General features: G+C 34.3%; 1 protein-coding gene across 8 annotated transcripts in view; it reads left to right on the top strand.

Moving 5' to 3' along the window:
- Nucleotides 1–3,939: 3,939 nt before the first annotated feature.
- The window catches only part of LOC106166044 (phospholipid scramblase 2-like), a 33,712-nt gene continuing 19,491 nt past the window's right edge, over nucleotides 3,940–18,160 (top strand). For 3 of the 8 annotated variants that reach the window (XM_086995042.1, XM_086995046.1, XM_086995047.1), the window contains exons 1-2: nucleotides 3,940–4,122; nucleotides 7,562–7,636. In XM_086995042.1, coding sequence (XP_086851168.1) covers nucleotides 7,567–7,636 — 70 coding nt within the window. In that variant the 5' untranslated portion in view covers nucleotides 3,940–4,122; nucleotides 7,562–7,566. Of the gene's footprint in view, nucleotides 4,137–7,561; nucleotides 7,637–18,160 lie in introns of all 8 variants that reach the window. The other 5 variants (XM_086995044.1, XM_086995049.1, XM_086995043.1 and 2 more) reach the window with 3 other exon arrangements.

An 18,160-nucleotide genomic window follows, 5' to 3' on the forward strand; every position in this document is an offset into this window, starting at 1 on the left:
ACATGATACTTTTTCTCAGTGTTTTTTAAGACGCACGTAAGACTGACATTGACTGGTCTGGAAAAATGACATTTTAAAGATTTGCCAAGTTGGCAGGATTGTTTATTTCCAGTCAAAGAATTTTGTTTTGTTTTTCTTGCTGCTAAAATTTCAACCTAAAACAAACACATATTAAAAGTCAAATACATTAAAGTGTTGAAAAATTGGCAACATTCTGGTATTCAGTAGAGGAACTTTGTCTTGTTTCTTGTATAGTTGCACTGAAATTATGACTAAAAACAAAAGCACATCGAAATCAGACGCAGAAATGCGTTGAGATCGAACAATTTCCCCAGTCCTGTCGTGTCTATATCAATAAGTTTTATCTAAAAGTATTGCCAAACTTTCCTCCCAATACAGCTCACATAATTTGATTGACTTAAATTATGTACGTTCCTTTTCGTTCACGCTTTAATTCCTGTGGCAATATGCAGATGCGATGTTGGGGTGCGGGAGATTTGAGCCCCACCCCGTCCCTTTTAAGAGATATTGACTCGGCTGGTGAATAAAACTATGGAACGAATCCAAACCCGATTGCGTAGTTTTTTATCAAAATTCTAAGCTAATTCTCACCCTCACCTTTCTAAAGCAGCTGTTTCTCTAATGAGACCGATCACGAACATAGTTAAAACTTCATTATTGTTTTATTGGTGATATTCTTTATCATTTTTCACCAATTGAGGTACTAATATAAACAGAACATTAAAAACTCTACTTTTAATTGGAATGAGCGTTTTAAATGCGAAGAAGGGGAGTACGCAACATGGTGACTAATTGCTTATTTATATAAGATCGTTTCTTTTCACATAAATAGTACACTACCCAAAACCGTTGGAATAATTGTAATTGTATAAACTCTTATTCGTGCTCATTTTTCTATTACTAATGCAATTCAACAGTCTTTGTTTCCCCTCCAAGAGTGGCTTAAAAACTAAATATGTACAATGTAGACTTTGTTTGGGGGGTCTTGGGTATAAGCGGTTTTGGATATGGTATACCGTGGTCATTTATGGGAAAGAGTTTAAAGCGCTAGGAAAATAGAATTCTTGCTATATTTAGGTCTACAACACTTATGTTGTGCATTCAATCTAAAATGCACAGTATGCCACTTATGGATCTATTCCTAAGTTGCCAACAAAAGAGAATATGACAAAAGAACTTAACATAGATTTATCACGTTAATTGCGAATTCACAGACATCCCATTCATGCCGTGCATGATTTATAAAACGGCGAGAAGAAACAGAAAATGTTCAGTTCAATCAAGTGTTTTTGTTTCAGTCTCTAATAGAATTCTACAGAAACACAAATTACTGAGTAACAAATAAGCCTTAAATTTTACATATTCCATGAGAATCATAGGCATTCCCTCAAAGAAAGTAAATATATAAAGCAAACATAAATATAAGTTAATATCCAAATAAAGAAACAGGTTTCTTTTATTTAAATCAATCATTTTATCGTCTTATGAAAACGCATTTTAACACAAGACTAGATGTTATTAAGTTTAAGTTAAATGTATTTTATAACAGGATATTTATCAACTAGAGAAAGGTAATACAGATACCCGACGAGCTTTTAAACTGAAAACTTTTTTGGATGCTGCAGCTGCTCTGTGCACTTTTCTTGGTGCATTTTACTCTTGTTTTTGTACCTGTCCAGAAATGTTCGGTCTTAATTTCCTCGTCCACTGAAAAATATAAAGTGAATATCCCAATTAAATTCACCAAACTGATAAACAAATAAATGGAAATACAGAAAGTCCGCCCTCCATTTAGCTATAATGATTAGGGTTTAAACCTAGGCCTGGGGCGAGGCTTACCAGTACAAATGAATGGGAAGCAGACTCTCTATCATTGGGGACTCTCCGTCACGTTACACCGGCAGACGATATTTTCTATACATAGGTGTAGGGGCTGGGGAAGACATTAGGAGGCTCTTCCCCCAATACCCCACCCTCCTCCACCCCTTTTTATTTTCTTTTTTTTTTTTTTTCAGCAACGTCGGTCTTAACCGTCGGCAGGAGGGGACCAAAAGGCAACTGGCCACTTCTCTGAGTATAGACAGACACTGGGCCCAGCCAACCGATGTCCAACTGCAAATAATTAAATTTTCCGTATTCCCCTCTCTGACTCTGCTTACTCGTGTATTTTACTTATTCTATCTTTTTAGGTATTTATTTGTTTGTTTGTTTTCTTATTCAAGGGTTGCCCCCACCGCCTATCCGAATAAAGAATCCATAGAATGCGCGTTTGACCGGTTAATAGCCAAATAATATCAATTACAACGATAATAAGCATAGCCTCTTTCCCTAAGTTTACAATTTATCACAAATGAAAACCCCTATTTATGGAAAATTCTTGTGTGAAACGGTTGTGACTCAAAAGCTAGAAAACTTAGAACTCAAAAACAGGTTTTTTTACAGTCTTAATGACAGTTTAGGTGTCTTGGCTATGCTAATCCTTGGCGATTGAGTGTTAGGTGTTGAATTTTCTAAGTGGATTTTTTTTTTTTTTTTTTTTTTTTTTTTTTTTTTTTTTTTTTTGAAAAATTTACATTTTTTCTATATGAAGCTTTGAACTGCATGATGCAGATTGCTGTTTGGTTGAGACTGGGGCTCAACTAGCACATTTTGAAATACTATCTCTCATTTGAAATACTATATGTATATTGCTCCAAAAGGAAAATGATTTCCGATTTTTATAATTGGCTAAATAAACTCTTATCTTATCTTATCCGATGCTACATTTTTTTAACTGAGCACTGCTACTGAGAAATAAAACCAATCATTAAAACAAAAAGAGTAAACTAATGTATATGGTTCAACATTATTTGCATGGCAATCTTATATGCAGTAATGAATTGACGGGTCTTTTTTCTGCCCCTCGTTCCTCATAAACACGCACGCACGCACGCACGCACGCACACACACACGCACGCACTTGGGGTCAGAGTATAAAATGATGGACTTTGTCATGCAACTACAGATTACCAAACACGTCTGTCACAAATAAAGAGCTACGATCAAACAAGATTACAAAAGGACTAAACATCATTTACCAAAGGTAGGTCTGTAATAAAACACAGTGCAGAAGATTAAGTAGGCATAGGGATAATCAAATAAATAGAATAAGGTCTGAATATTTATTTGAAACACTTCAGATAAAATGGAAAATTACAATAGCTCTGAGGTGTAGCGTCTTAATGTTACGAATACATTTCATTTTGTGAATGCTTAAGATATTTATGAAGTGGTGTACGGGTGTACATGTATAGTTAATTTACATGTAGGCCTAACATGCTAGCCTACGCTAGCTGTAGGGCCTACTAGGCCTACTGGTACCGGTTTACATGTATGTAGGCCTATATTTAGATTTGCACATTATATCTAAAAAAATGGGACCTGAGCGAGTTCAGTTGGGATAGGAATTTTTTAAATTAAAAACATTTCAGTTGGCCTTCACGTAGGCCTATCATTAGGGCCTAAGTTATGGTTTTGCTCACTCTTGTTCTCTTTCTCTCTCTCTCTCCAAATTATTTTTAAGATCATTCTATATGAAAAAAACTGTCAAAAATTTATACATCAAGTCCTTAAAAATTCCATATGAATAGAGGCGTGGCCTGTGATTTTCAAAGATCTTCAAATGGTTGTAATATTTCCTACCGGACACGCCCAAGTGTACAAAATGATTTAAAAACTGGCATATCAACCTTACAGCTAGTATTGATATTTGATAAAATATCATTTTCCACTTTTGTTGTCGAGCTGCGCATAGATCGTTCCCTTCAAGATAAGAATGGGTCAGTTTTGTTGTGCAAACATGATCTATTGTGTGCTTATTGCGAAAGTTTGTAACGGATATTGCGAAATAGCCATACTCCATGCTAGATTGAAACGGACACTTGATTGAAAGAGTATAGAAAGGCCAGCCAATCAAAATCGCAGAAACTCTTCAGCCCGTACTTCCGCCATCTTGTGTCGACTGGTTGGGAGGCAGACACAAAACGCTGCAAAGAAGGACGCCGAGATTTTACAGGGATTTCTTCCATTTGTAATCTCGTTGAAGTTTATAACATAGTGAGAGTAAGTGTAAGCAGGTAAAGTCGTAGATTTCATGCCATTAAGCGCACGTTAAATAGCGTTTAAGCAAGAAGCAGTGCAGTCAACCTTTTGTTTACTTTTAGAAACGGGCGGTTCCTATTACAGCAGTGTTTCCATAACATAACATAAGGTACACAGGAGGTATTTTCTCGAAAAAAAAGTCACTTATTTTGTCCTTAATTGAAAAGCATTTGGACAAACTGTCTTCTCTTTTCATGCGTGGCTAACTGACAAAATTCCTAAAATGCCGAGATTGTGCAATAATTAATAGTGGTGTGATAATAGCCCGTTGAAATCTAGAGCACTTGCACTAACAGTCAGCTAGCGTCCCTGTTCGATCCCCGGACGAGTCGAGCATTTCCCCCAAACGTTACAATGGTGACAGTGATGTAGGGCGTGGTGGACTCAGTCTTTTGGCATTGTTTGGGGGCGGGCAGGGGCGGGGGTGTGCAGTAACTGGCTGGGGTAGACTCGATAGCTCTGTGGTAGAGCACTCGCTCAGGTATTTCCCCAAAAAAGTTACAATATTCTCAACTGCATGTGTGACCTAAATTAACTGACTAGTGTAGTTATATTATATTTAGAGTAGGAATTAAGAATATATATATATATATATATATATATATATATATATATATATATGTAAATTGTCTGTAGCATGACATGATACCAAGATGATACCAAGAGTCACCCAAATTTTTTCACCAATACATAGAATGAAGAATATGAATCATATTATCAACTGATTAAGTGATAGAATTATTTATCGACCTTTGGTATATCAATATGACCATACTCAACAAGGGACAATAGAAAAACAGATAGCCTTCTTAAAGCATATTTATTTATCTTTGACCCTGTCTTAACAAAAATTTATATCCGAACCTGTAAATGATGGATGTATAGTGTAGTGAAGAATTTCACCGGAAGGATTTTCAAGGGGATTTTAGTGTGTACTAGGCAGTTAGAGAAGTTCTTTAAACTAATGATATTATTCCACAGCACCTTCTTTTTACCCTCTTCCTTGCTTATTCATTTAAAAGTTTATAACAGAGACATGTTTACTGTCTGGAAGAAAGAAGGAGGACTCATTTCAAAATATTTACACAGGGTTGTTCTGTCCAGCTTTGGCATGGTTCAGACATATTATTGTGCTAATATAAAAATACAGTTTTCATAAGTTTTTTTTTTTAAGTCATTTTTAATAGAGCTTGTTAATTGGTATCTTAAAAGGATCTAACACAACTTATCTTAGGATGCTCTTTGAATTTATATATACTTGTGGATGATGAATTATTAGAATACAATTCAATAAATATATTTTTTCTACTTATTTGGCACAGTTAAATGATGAAACCATGTCTCTACAACAAGCTTTAGTCCACTCTCCGTTGCTATGTCCATCATAAGCTCATACCAGGGAATTGATTACATTATCCAGACCCATGTTTGTACATAAATAATACAATATACTGTAAGCAAAGATTACGTAATGACAAAAGAGGCTGCAATATGCCTAGCTTGCTGACTGAGTGGCTTTGTGTTCAATACAAAGATTGTCAGGTAAAGACTTTGAAGGACAACACTATGGAAATGGCACGCATGCTGTTCTATGATGATTGCAATAAATATATTAAATGATTTAGAATGTGGTATAATCTCCATCTGGTTTTTACCTGGATATTTTCAGTTGCATTTAATTCCTGAATGACATTCGTGTCACCTAGTATTTTAATAAGGACTTTTAAATGAAACTTATTTGTATAAATTGGGAATCGTAACTCATTAATCACTGATAAACAATTGGTGACAGCATCAGGATGGTTAATAAAAGTGAATAATATTCTTGTGACAAATAATTTTGTTTTTCGACTCTGTATGACTTGTTACCTTACTAGTACTAGTATTTATAACTTAAATTATCATTTATCTCTGTGGCCCCATTCTCATATTTACATATATACACATTGGTCTATGTGGATCCACCCAACTCTGTGGAGATTCTTTCTTAGCGAAATCAGCTTCCTCGAAAACAGAAAAGCAGGAAGGGTTTTATGCAGTTAAGCTGATTGTAACTTCGGTGAGAGTCCTGGCAGCAGAGTTCAAGCACTCTGCATACACAGATGAGGACTTAAAGCTTATTCCCAGAGCTTTTAGATCGATCTATCCCCGCGGGGAGTCTCACTAGATTACTGTCAGATAATCCCGCTTAAATGTCCGTCCTGCCTACTACAAGCTGTAAGGGGGTAATTAACTAAGGTGCGCACTCGGCTGACTGCAATTAAGCACGAATCCCCAGGGAGTTAGGTTGATCTAAATCTAAATCTCTGGATAGATCGAAATCTCTGGGAATGCACCCTTAGTGTAGGAATTACACTGAGTCTGTTGTGTAATTCTAACAACCAAATTTGATTATATGTCTCTGGCAATTGTGTATTGATATATCTTAATAACCAACTGTGAATAATCCAAATACCAATCATGTTGAAGCCAGTATAACCTTGTAAATTTGGTCAGTTACTATATATCCACCATTTCTGAGAACCAAGAGATTCATCCTAGTAGGTCCTTGAGAAGGACTCGTAGGCTGAAAGACTAGTAATATTCACTTTTTTCTTCTTATAGTGATGGTGACCTGATGCGTTTATAGCTGATATGTAGTCCAAGTTGAATAACATGAGTCTGGGCCCTATTTTACAAAAAAAAAAAAAATGTGATTCTATCTTTGCTAACCTATAGTGTTCATGTTTTATATTATATTCAGCCAGTTTCTACACAGAATCAAAAAGGCAAGCTTATTATTCAGTGTTCTCTGTTTTACTGATAAAATATTTACAGTTTGCTGACAAAAAAACTTATGTAGCATGAAGTAGCATCGTTTCATCGATTAGTTTGTTGTTCTATTTATAAATAATGTTTGTTGCTGGGTTCACCAGGTATTGTGTAAGGCTATTTCAATGCCTCTCTTTTTGAAGAGATTTACCTGTTGTTCACGCGTGATCTATAAATTATGGTGACCCCTCAGATATGAGCAGGATGAATGTAAACTGTTTGCTTTTGGGGGTATTTTTAGCTACTTAATATGTGAATCACAAAGGGGTAGTGAGGTATAGAAATATAATATTGATCAGTAAATGTGTGCATCCTGCTGTCATTTTTAGTGTAGTTATTTTGATAAGTTGAGGTATAATTTAACATTTATTAAGGGGTCGATTCAGATATATATTTTTTTTCTGACAGTCTTCCAAATTATCTCTGTTGATCCAGTCTTCAATTTTGACCATCTTCTGAAAGCAAACATTATGTCATCATAAACTTGGATAATTTTTACTGTCTTCCAGACGACCCAAAAGATGGCTTACATCTGCCCCTGTTTATTTCTCATTGTATTATTAGTAACTTCTGTGTTAAATCGTTGCAGGTATCATGGGGGACCCCGTGACAAATCAACCCGGAGGGGGGATGCCGCCACCCCAGGCATACGGACAGCCACAAGGTAGGCAGAACAGACAGACAGGAGACCTTTTTTTTTTTTTTTCGTGATTTAAATGGGAAATCTCAACTTTCTGGGCAGTTTCATGCCATAAGGGGCCCCCAGAGCATCAGTTGTGAGGCTAGTTATTGAGCCGTTTCTGCCAACTTGTATCTTAAAACCTGTAATCATATCTGATGACAAGTTTTAGGATAAAAGTGGGAAGAAAAGGCTCCGTCATGATTGTTGACAAATGGCTTGCTCACATTGTGTTATATCTTAGACTAAGCAGATCTACATTGTATTGCTCTAGACCCCCTTTCAGTGTTTAAAGTTGCCATCTACTTGTAGATTCTTGAACAGAATAAAGTCGTTTATATTTCCCTATCTAGATAGATGCTTGGTAAGTTGAGGGTTGCAGTTCCTTCATTTGAACTGAAACAGAGTAAAAAATAAAAAGGTGGCTGCAAATTGTGTCTGTAAGCATAGCCTGAAATGTCTATAATATCTTACTGTCTTTATTTACTACTTGTATTTTTATGTACAGACACAGATGTGTCTGTACATATTGCCATCACCTGCGTCTGTCGTCGCCGTCGCCGATGGCGATGCCGATGCCGATGCCGTCGCCGTGCACTTTCCTTGTAAACACGATAAGTGGAAGGCAGTTTTACTTTTTGGCTTTATATTTACAGAGCTGATGAATATTCATAAAACGCAGGTCAAGTTCGAAAATCAGCATGATCGGGCCATTATTGTAGAAGTTATGCTGTTTTTTCACTTTTCAGCATATATGCAACCTTGTAAACACATTTTAAGGAAAACCGTTAGGCCTGTTGTCATGAAACTCACAGGAGTAATCAATCTTACTAAAACGCAGGTCAAGTTCGAAAATCAGCATGATCGGGCCACTATTTTAGTAGTTATGTGTTTTTTTCATTGTTCAGCATATATGCAACACTGTAAACACAATATAAGACAAGGCAGCAAAGCTGTCAAATGTACAGACAAAAAACAGGAAATAACTATGCACAAAATGTTTACAGGGTTGCATATTTGCTGAAAAGTGAAAAAACAGCATAACTTATACAATAATGGCCCGATCATGCTGATTTTCGAACTTGACATGCGTTTTATGAATATTCATCAGCTCTGTAAATATTATGCCAAAAAGTAAAACTGCCCTCCACTTATCGTGTTTACTAAAACGCAGGTTGAGTTCGAAAATCAGCATAATCGGGGCATTATTTTAGAAGTTATGCTGTTTTTTCACATTTCCTCAGATTTCCTCAGATTTAATTCTTAGGCATGTTAATAGCCTTATTATTTAAGTAATAAGATACGTAAAAGTGTTTGTTTGACATTTCCTGCATCTTTACAACATTGTTAGTTGATTATGTAAAAATGATGGTAAACTTGTTATCGTGTATTGTGTAATAAAGTGTCAAAAATGGAAATAAACTCATATCATTGCAGTTTGTCGGATTCAATCATTCACTATGTTCAGAATCTCAGAATGGAAGAAATTGGACATTTAACACTGTTCTATTGATATTTTTCCCATCTCATCAATTTTCTTAGTTTATCATATAAAAACGGCAGAAAACTGTTAATTTTGTTTTATGTTAAAAATTGTTAAAAATGGAAATAAACCCATTTCAGAACAGTGCAGTCTTGTTTACATTTTGGCATTTTTAAGGTGTGACTTTGAAGTTCCATGGGCCTGAAGACCTTTGCTAGTCACATTTTCTGAATATCCATAATATTAATATTTTATTATTAAAGTTGATGGTCATTATGCTGTTAAACATTATGTAATATTGCATCAAAATTTGAAAAAAAAAAACTATTTTGGGCACTGCTCCCATGATGACCATTTAAGAAAAACCATGTCATTTACTGTTCTCAAACTTACAGGAAAGTAACATGGGACTAAAATACAGCTTCAGTAGGAAATACAGTCTGTTTGGTAATTCTTGCTGCCAGTTAAACAGTTATTTTGTGAAAATTTAATTTTTCACATATTGGCATTTTCAAGGTGTGACTTTGAAGTTCCACGGGCTTGAAGACCCATGCTAGTCACATTTTCTGAAAATCCATGATACGTATATTTTATTATTAAAAATTGACGGTCATTATTCTGTTAACCATTATGTAATATGGCATCAAAATAGAAGAAAACACAATTTTGGGTGCTGCTGCCATGATGACCATTATGGGAAAACCATGTTACTTATGATTGCCAAACTTTCAAAAAAGAAATACAGGACTAAAATGCAGTCTGAGTTGGAAAAGCAGTCTAAGGAACTTCTTTTTCTGGAAGTTATACATTTTCAAAATGTAAACTTGTCACATATTTTAATTACATTGGTATTAATTGTTGAGGATAATTAAAATTTGATGTTGAATTTGCAGTTTAACATAATGTATTTTTGCATCAGAATTGACAGTAGCCTATTTTGTGCATAGTTATTTCCTGTTTTTTGTCTGTACATTTGACAGCTTTGCTGCCTTGTTGACATTTTTGATTGAAATATTAGATATGTAAAAAAGGATAAGATTTAAAAAATGTCATGCTGTATTTCTCATGCGAGAAAGGAGATAGACACAATCAGATGAAGATTCATTTACAAATCTACCACAGTTATCTAGCACAGTTACCTATCTCAAGATTCTAATATTAAAACTTATTGCACTGACTCCTATATGGACTTCTTATCCAGCATGTCAGACTCTGCTATATAAAGAACTGCAACCATCATACCTGCCACCCTAACCTAACCAGGTGTGTTTATTACTTTTTAGCTCGTCATTTGTGAATCCTAGTATGTGTACTACTGTACTAGTACCTGTATGATTATTAAAGTAAAGTTAATTATATGCTCCCGTTTTACTTCCTGGACAGAATAGCTATTGAAAATGGTTTTATAAATATAAACAATAAACAAGTTGTTCAAACTGTTTAACAAGGTTAAATATCTGCAATTATTTATGCTCATACCAGCAATTAGATAGTAACCAGACGAGTTCATATATCATGTGAGGAAAAGAGAGGAAGACGGAGAGAAAGAACGTGACGTGTGTGACCGTGTCAAGTGGACATAAGCTTATTGTGTGACAGTATAATCATATCTTTATAGCCCCTGACTGCAAAATTGTCATCTTTTGATTTCGTAGGGTTGCATCAGTGTATGACCATATCTGCTACACTACTGTAAAGATATTACTAAATTATCTAGAGCGGTGAGACACATGTGTACATTAAGAAATAAGAGAGTCTGTTTCCTGGAAACCCAAGAGGAAACTTTCTGAAGTGAATCATTACACTTCAGGTGTTTTTTCCTCAAAGCTTTAACCTGCTTTGGGGGGGGGGGGGGGGGGGGGGGGGTCAAAGTTTGGCCTTTGGGCATCAATGAAGAAATGGATACGAGTTTGTGAAATGGTTGCAGTATGGGACAACTTTGCAAGTTTAAGGGCAAAAAAGTGTAATTCTATGACCTGAGCACATGATAAATGACAAACCATTGCAAAAGGATGCGGTCAATGATTTACAAATTAGTTGAAATTCAGGAAATGATCAGTTAGCTATGTTGCATTTTTCAAAATTAATTGCACCATTTTTTTATAAATATACATACAGCCTTTACTATTTCGTTTAACATTGATGAGATTTTGGTAGTCATGCTGTGTGTCCTCCTGCTTAATTGCTGTCAAGACGGTGAGCCAGATTTCACAGAATTCACAATAATTCTACCCTGGCAATGTGTTAAGCCTGTTCAACCAGTTACCTATATGTTAGCAGGGCAGTAGATATGACTAGCCCACTCCCTACAGTGTGCATTGATTCTAAAGTACAGCATGTTTCTTTAGGTCTGCCCTTTTCTCTTTGTGTGTGTGACCACGCCTGCTGATAATGCAGAGTGTAATATGAAAGTCAAATAGAAACTTGAGCTACACTATCAGGCAAGGCTGGGGGTTTAGTCTTTCCACTGTATTGTAACCAGGGGCATTCGTGAGCCATATGAAAAGGGTTTGTTATGAAAGAGGTTGAGAATGGCTTCAACCCCACCAACTCTGTATAGTAATTTGTTTCGAAATTATGACAAAATTACTGTCTACCCCTGCCCATGTTTTATCAGTTATAGTGAAAAACTATTGTGTAATATTCTTAAGAATGAGTCAGGTTTGTGTAAGAGAATTTGTTTGTATTATGTGTCAGAATAATAAAAGAAACTTGAATCATTTAATAATTATAATAGCTGAATGTGACAGGAACTTCAATTTTGAGTTATTTTTGGGAAAAAAAGAATAATTTAAATTGGGGTTTCTACTCAAAGAGGAAAATCTTGTAATGCTTTATATTTTGGGTAAGATTATAAGTATGCATGGCTAGTTTAGAGAATGTCTGTTGTTATGTGACAAGTTGTAAGCAGTGTGAGGAGATACCTGATGTGTACTGTGGTGGGAACTGTGACCCTGTTACGTATCAGGTATTGCAATCGACTGACTAGTAAGTCAAAGAGAGCTTTAGAGATAGGTTTAAAATAACAAAAAGGTGATTTTTTGTCAATATGATGATCATCGTAAGGCCAAAGAAGAAAAAAACTGATCCATCTTGCAAATTTGAATATGGTGGAAATGATCAGTGTTTGAATTTGATAAATAAGTTTTTAAAACATTATTTTTGTCTGTTGCCTAAACATGCTATTATCAAAAACTGAACATGACTGCATTATGCTTAAGACATTCCATTTTTTATTGTTGATCAGTGCAACAAAAACTTTTCCTTTAATTAGTTCATTAGTTCTCCATTAAAAACCACATTACTTTGATCTGTACATGTCCTGGTTCTTTTTTCCTGGAAAAATAATGTCAGAACGTGAGTGGAAGTGCTGAGGTAGTGGTGAAATTCCATGAGCTGGAAATATCATAGAAACCAATTCAAAAGATGGTGAATATATATAATACTGTGCAGTAGGCTGTAATCGGAAAGGACTTATTAGAGAAAACAACCAGAAAAAAATGTCTGTTGAATCTCTGATTCCACTTTACAAATCTTGGGAAATATCCTTGATTTTACACTAAGAGACAAGACATAAGTAATCTTAGAACATTTTAATGTTGAATAATTTTCTACAATTCAAAAATAATTATTTTACACTCTACCGAAAAAATTCGGAAATATGAAATTGTTTTTCAGTTATTAAAAAACTATTTAATGAAGAAGTAAAAATCTTCATTGTATATAATCAAGTATAAAAAATGCTGGATGCATTATCTATCAGTGGGAGGTAGAGGATTGCTGTGCCTTACTACTCGTGATTTGTTGATTGATAAATTTGATGAAGTTGAATTAATGATTGATTGATGGGCTTTGTTTATAAATTTATAGATGTGATTTGAATGTGAGCAGCTGCGTGATCACTTATAAATGAACCAAATCAATGTAATTAGTAACAATGTAGTGCTTTGTATCTGTCAAGTTTCCCATAGTTTCAGATACACACTTTTGTCTCTGTGCAAGTCCTTCAGTTAACACAAGTGATGTTTACATTAGAATAATCCATGGTGAAGTGTATTGAGTGGGAGATTATTTACCTTGGAAACGGTCAATAAACACCTGGCTTTTTGGTTTAATATTTTGACATAACCTTCCATTAGGCAATCTGATATGGCTAGAAGAGTGGGAGTTTATATAATGTGACCTACATTATGAACTGGGCTGGCAATATTATTAATTAATTAGTTAAGTAGCAGTCTCTGTAAGGTTCAGAATAGGGTGGCACATGACCCTCTCAGATTTTGATGAAAATTGGTGTATTTGTTCATTATAGCCCCAAACCAACATAATGGATATTGGTTAGTTTGAATCACCCTCGGTTGCCATGGTAACAGCACTTAAAATTTTTCACCCAAGATGGCGGAATCCAGATTGCAAAATTTCAATTTCAGCTATATTTGAGCTAAAAAACCATAAATGTGGATAAATATTTATTTTTCATTTTCAGACATTGTTAAATATCATATCCTATTTGAACAAAAAACATATAAATAAATGTTTTTGGTGGCCTTTAAAAATTAGAAAAATAACTTTGAAAATGGGGAATTTTCAAAAATTCCAATTTTTGCTAAAATGCCCAAATTTGCAAATTTCAAATACATTTTTCATAGACTGGCCAAAGCCATCTATTATCACCATACATTACATAAGAAAGTACATTTACTGTCCTTTTATAATCAAAAATAAAATTTTTTTCAAACACATTTTTCAAAAAATTATTCAATTTTTTAAATTCTTAATCCAAGATGGCGGCAACCAAATTGCACATTTTACATATTTGTGTATATTAAAAAAAACAAACATGGTTAAACACATATTTTATATTTGTATGTTGCTAAATCCCAAATCTTGATTAATTGAAAAACATAAAAAATATTATTTTTTGCTGGCCTTTAAAAATTAAAAAAATAACTTTGAAAATGGGGAATTTTCAAAAATTCAAAATTTTGCTTTTCATACACTGGCCAAAGCCACCTATTATTGACATACATTACATAAGGAAGTACATATACTGAACTGTTTTAATCAAAAATAAATTTTTTTTCAAACACATTTTTCAAAAAATTATTCAAATTTTAAAATTCTTAATCCAAGATGGCGGCAATCAAATGGCAAAATGTCCCTATTTCTGCTTTAAACTAAACAAGCATGGATAAAACACACATTTCATTTTAGTATCCTGCTCAATATTATATCTTGATTTAGTCAAATGCATATTACTTAATATTTTAAAGTCCTAAAAATTTAGAAAAACAACTCTAAAAATGGCAGATTTCCAAAATTTCAAATTTTAGCTAAAATGCCCAAATTTTGCCATTTTTAAATACATTTTTTATAGACTGGCCAAACCCACCTAATATTGTCATACATTATAAGTAAATGTTTTGTGTTAATATTATAAAAAAAATCTTTTTTCAAACATTAAAAAAAAAAATGCAAATTTTTAAATTCACAATTCAAGATGGCATCAACCAAATTTTCCATTTTTAGCTATTTCTGCTTTAAAAATGGATTAAAATACAAATTTTGTACTTGTGTCCTGCTAAATAACTTGATTTAGTCAAAAGCACACAGGTAAATATTTTTGTGATCTTTAAAAAAAACTTTAAAATGATGAATTTTCACAATGGGACAATGGGTGTTAATCTTTCAAGGTCATACAATAACAGCAATGTGGTGGTATTCTTTTGGTTGACATCCAATAGTTGAGAAATATCTCCTACCAGTCTCAGCTTCAGTTTCAATCTCTTGTGGACCTTCTACCACTGTCCAGGAAAAAAATTCCCTTATCCATAAACTACTATCTATAATGTGCGTGGATTTAGCAGTGCCCACCCCAGATTAATTGACATTTTCATTTGATTCTTTTAATTGTATATGAATATATTTTAAACAAGTCACAGTGAATTAAAACATGTTTTTAGTCTTTCTTATTTGAAAGAAAATGAGGCATCTTCTCTACATAGTAGTAAATTATATGAATATTTATTATGGTGTTCAGCATTTTTGTCACAAACTTAAAATACCAATATATATTTTCCCTCATGCTCCTTGCCCTAAGATGTTCATAATTTATTAATTTTGCTAATTTTCTTTTGGTATACAACTTATTTGTAAGAATATTTGTTGTAGGTAAAGTCCATTGGTAACCAGCTACACTGTTAGAAGTTGTGATATCAAAGCAAAGCAGTTATCAATGTTAAGGGTGCCTCAACATGATAGTATTTGATGCATTTTGTCCCGAGAATCATGCATGATCATACATTTTGACTAGTCCAACATCTGCCTCAACACTGAGGACTAATTTGGCATGTTACAATCAGGTAGAATGTATCATTATGATAATTTCCCCTATTTAAGTTACTATTTACAATTTTAATGTAAAGAGTAAAGTTGGGTCACCTGCTAGTTTTCAGTAAAGAAATATGAGAAAAATGTATGGATAACACAGACTTTATGATATCAAAACTGTGGGAGCATTATACTAAGCAGGACTTGATTAGGTGAGTCTTTAATACAAATAGCATGATTATCAAGGCTTATAAAGTAATGCTAACTTGTTTTCTCATTTAGTACTTTTTGTGACTGAAAATCTAATGTACTGCTATATCTTTCCGAGAAAAACTGAGCTGCAAGACTGGTTTGTCAAATAAAGTGCAATAGTACACACCATATCACTCCCATTCTGAAAGGATAAAACTGGCTGCTTGTATTTGTATTATTTTAAAGGTGATACATACACAAGGACCATTATATTTATCTGATCCTATCTGTTTTAACTGACCAAGGCGGTCCACACATTTTAATACTGAGAATGACCTTATTTTAGAACAGTCTATTTTAGAGAAGGGGTGCCTCAAAAGTTATGGAGATCGGGCTTTTATAATCTATGCCTCCAAATTATGGAACGCCTTACCAAATTTTATTAGAAAAGCAGACGACTTTGACAGTTTTAAATCCCTTCTTAAAACTCACATTTTTAAATCTGTCTATATCTCTTAGGTATATATATATATATAATGTTTTTAGTAGTGTTAATTTTAAATGGTTTCCAATTGTTTCAGATTTAAATATTGTAGTGATTTTTTAATGATTTTAGTTATATTATTGTAAGGCGCCTTGAGGTAGCACGTAAGGCACCATATAAGAATATTATTATTGTTATTGACAGATATCTTTTACATGTCTATTTTATTTTACAAGTTTTTTTTTTATTTAGAATCCTGGTTGTGAAGAACTAGAAATCTCTTCCACTTGTATGAGTACCAATTTCTACTGTATATATTAAGTATTCAAGTAATCTGTTCTGTTATCGACTTCAAGTACCTGAGAGGGCACGATGGGCCTTACAGGGCGCTGTTTTCAATTGGAGGTAGACCATATTCAAGCAGTAAATACAGGGCTCAACATAAAGCATTGCCCGATTGCCCGACTTGCCCGAAAACGTCCGTCGGGCAAGTCAAATCAGAGGCCAGTTGCCCGTTCGGGCAAGTGAAAATTTGCCCAAGTACCCACCATATTTCATTGATTTTCAAACAAAACATTTGTTTATTTTTTTATTTTGACATTGAACCGAGTAAAACACGTTTTCATTAGTTCCACAAAGCTCGCTACGTGTGCTTCTTCTTCTTTGATATTCCGTCTATGTAAGACGCACTAGGAATTCACTTCCGGTAGTATCGGTGTAAAGTGATTATACATTGGCGCATGGTTGCAGAGCAGACACGGCAATTGGCGTCCAAAAAGCAAGGAACACTATTTCCTTATTTTAGCAGTCCTGACAGAAATAACATCAAAGATTCGCCAAAAAAAGAAGACTGTGACTAAAGAAAGATCAACAACTTCACAGTAAACCAAGCAACAGTATGAGCAAAATTAAAGGAAAAGCTATTTCCAAAGTCTGTGGCTTACCAAATTCAAAGGGCTCAAATACGACAAACTTGGTAAGACCTGTCAATATTGTTCTGACCATAAGGATATTGCTGGCCCATCCGTTTTTATTACGGGTTGTAAAAGTTTCAGGAGGACTGGTATTCAGGTATTTTATTCATGACATTTACTCTGATATAAAAAATAATGAAAAACATTCATTCATTTAAAAATTTATAGGTAGATCTAATCCCTTGATTTTACTATTTTCAGTTAACTAGAACCCCCTCCTATACTAGGAACTATTAATCATGACTCATGTTATAAGCTAGCCAGGCACACAACTACCGAAAACGTGGTCCAGTTGGGGGGGGGGGGGATATATTTTTTATGTTTGACTTTTAATTATATGAATTGAAGCCACTGAATGCAACTGTGACAAATAACAACATAAAAATGGTTACATAACTGAATTCATTTCATTTAACGTTGAACAAAAGCCTGAAATTCCTGTTAAAAAGGAGGGCAAGTAAAACTCTGAGGGGGCAAGTGAACATTTTGCCACTTGCCCCCCCCCCCAGGGCAAGTGGCCAAAAATATTAATGTTGAGCCCTGAAATAGCCGTCAAACACAAACTCACGTTGAACATCAAAACTTTATTAGAAAACCTGTATCAAAGTTAACACTGACTGTAATTTAGAGTATAGTAACTGACAGTGCTTTACTTATTTGTCGATTATATCGGATATTAACGGCAACTGCACGTGAGGGAGAAGACGAGGTTTTCACAGTGGTACATGTACCTGGTAGTTTTCTTGATATCCGTAGTTAGTAGTGCCGATTATTTACGACCATAAAGTTCTACCAGTCCTTTCTTGTGGGTAATTTATGAAAAATTGCATATCATTCCGTAAATAAATAACTGTGTGCATTCTCCTTCCACATACGAAACCGACGGCAATCAGAGCTCCCGCCATCTTGGATAAAATTAGTTATGTTGTATATAAAAAAAACGATGTGCGGAAACAAATACTACACACCAGTCAGCATAAAAACAATCCAAGCAATAAATGATCCAGAAAACAAGTGCCATTTATCCAAAAAATATCCATTTCATG

Source organism: Lingula anatina, chromosome 9 (assembly GCF_051362555.1).
Source record: "Lingula anatina isolate TDL-2025a chromosome 9, LinAna3.0, whole genome shotgun sequence".
NCBI classification, from domain to species: Eukaryota; Metazoa; Brachiopoda; class Lingulata; order Lingulida; family Lingulidae; genus Lingula; species Lingula anatina.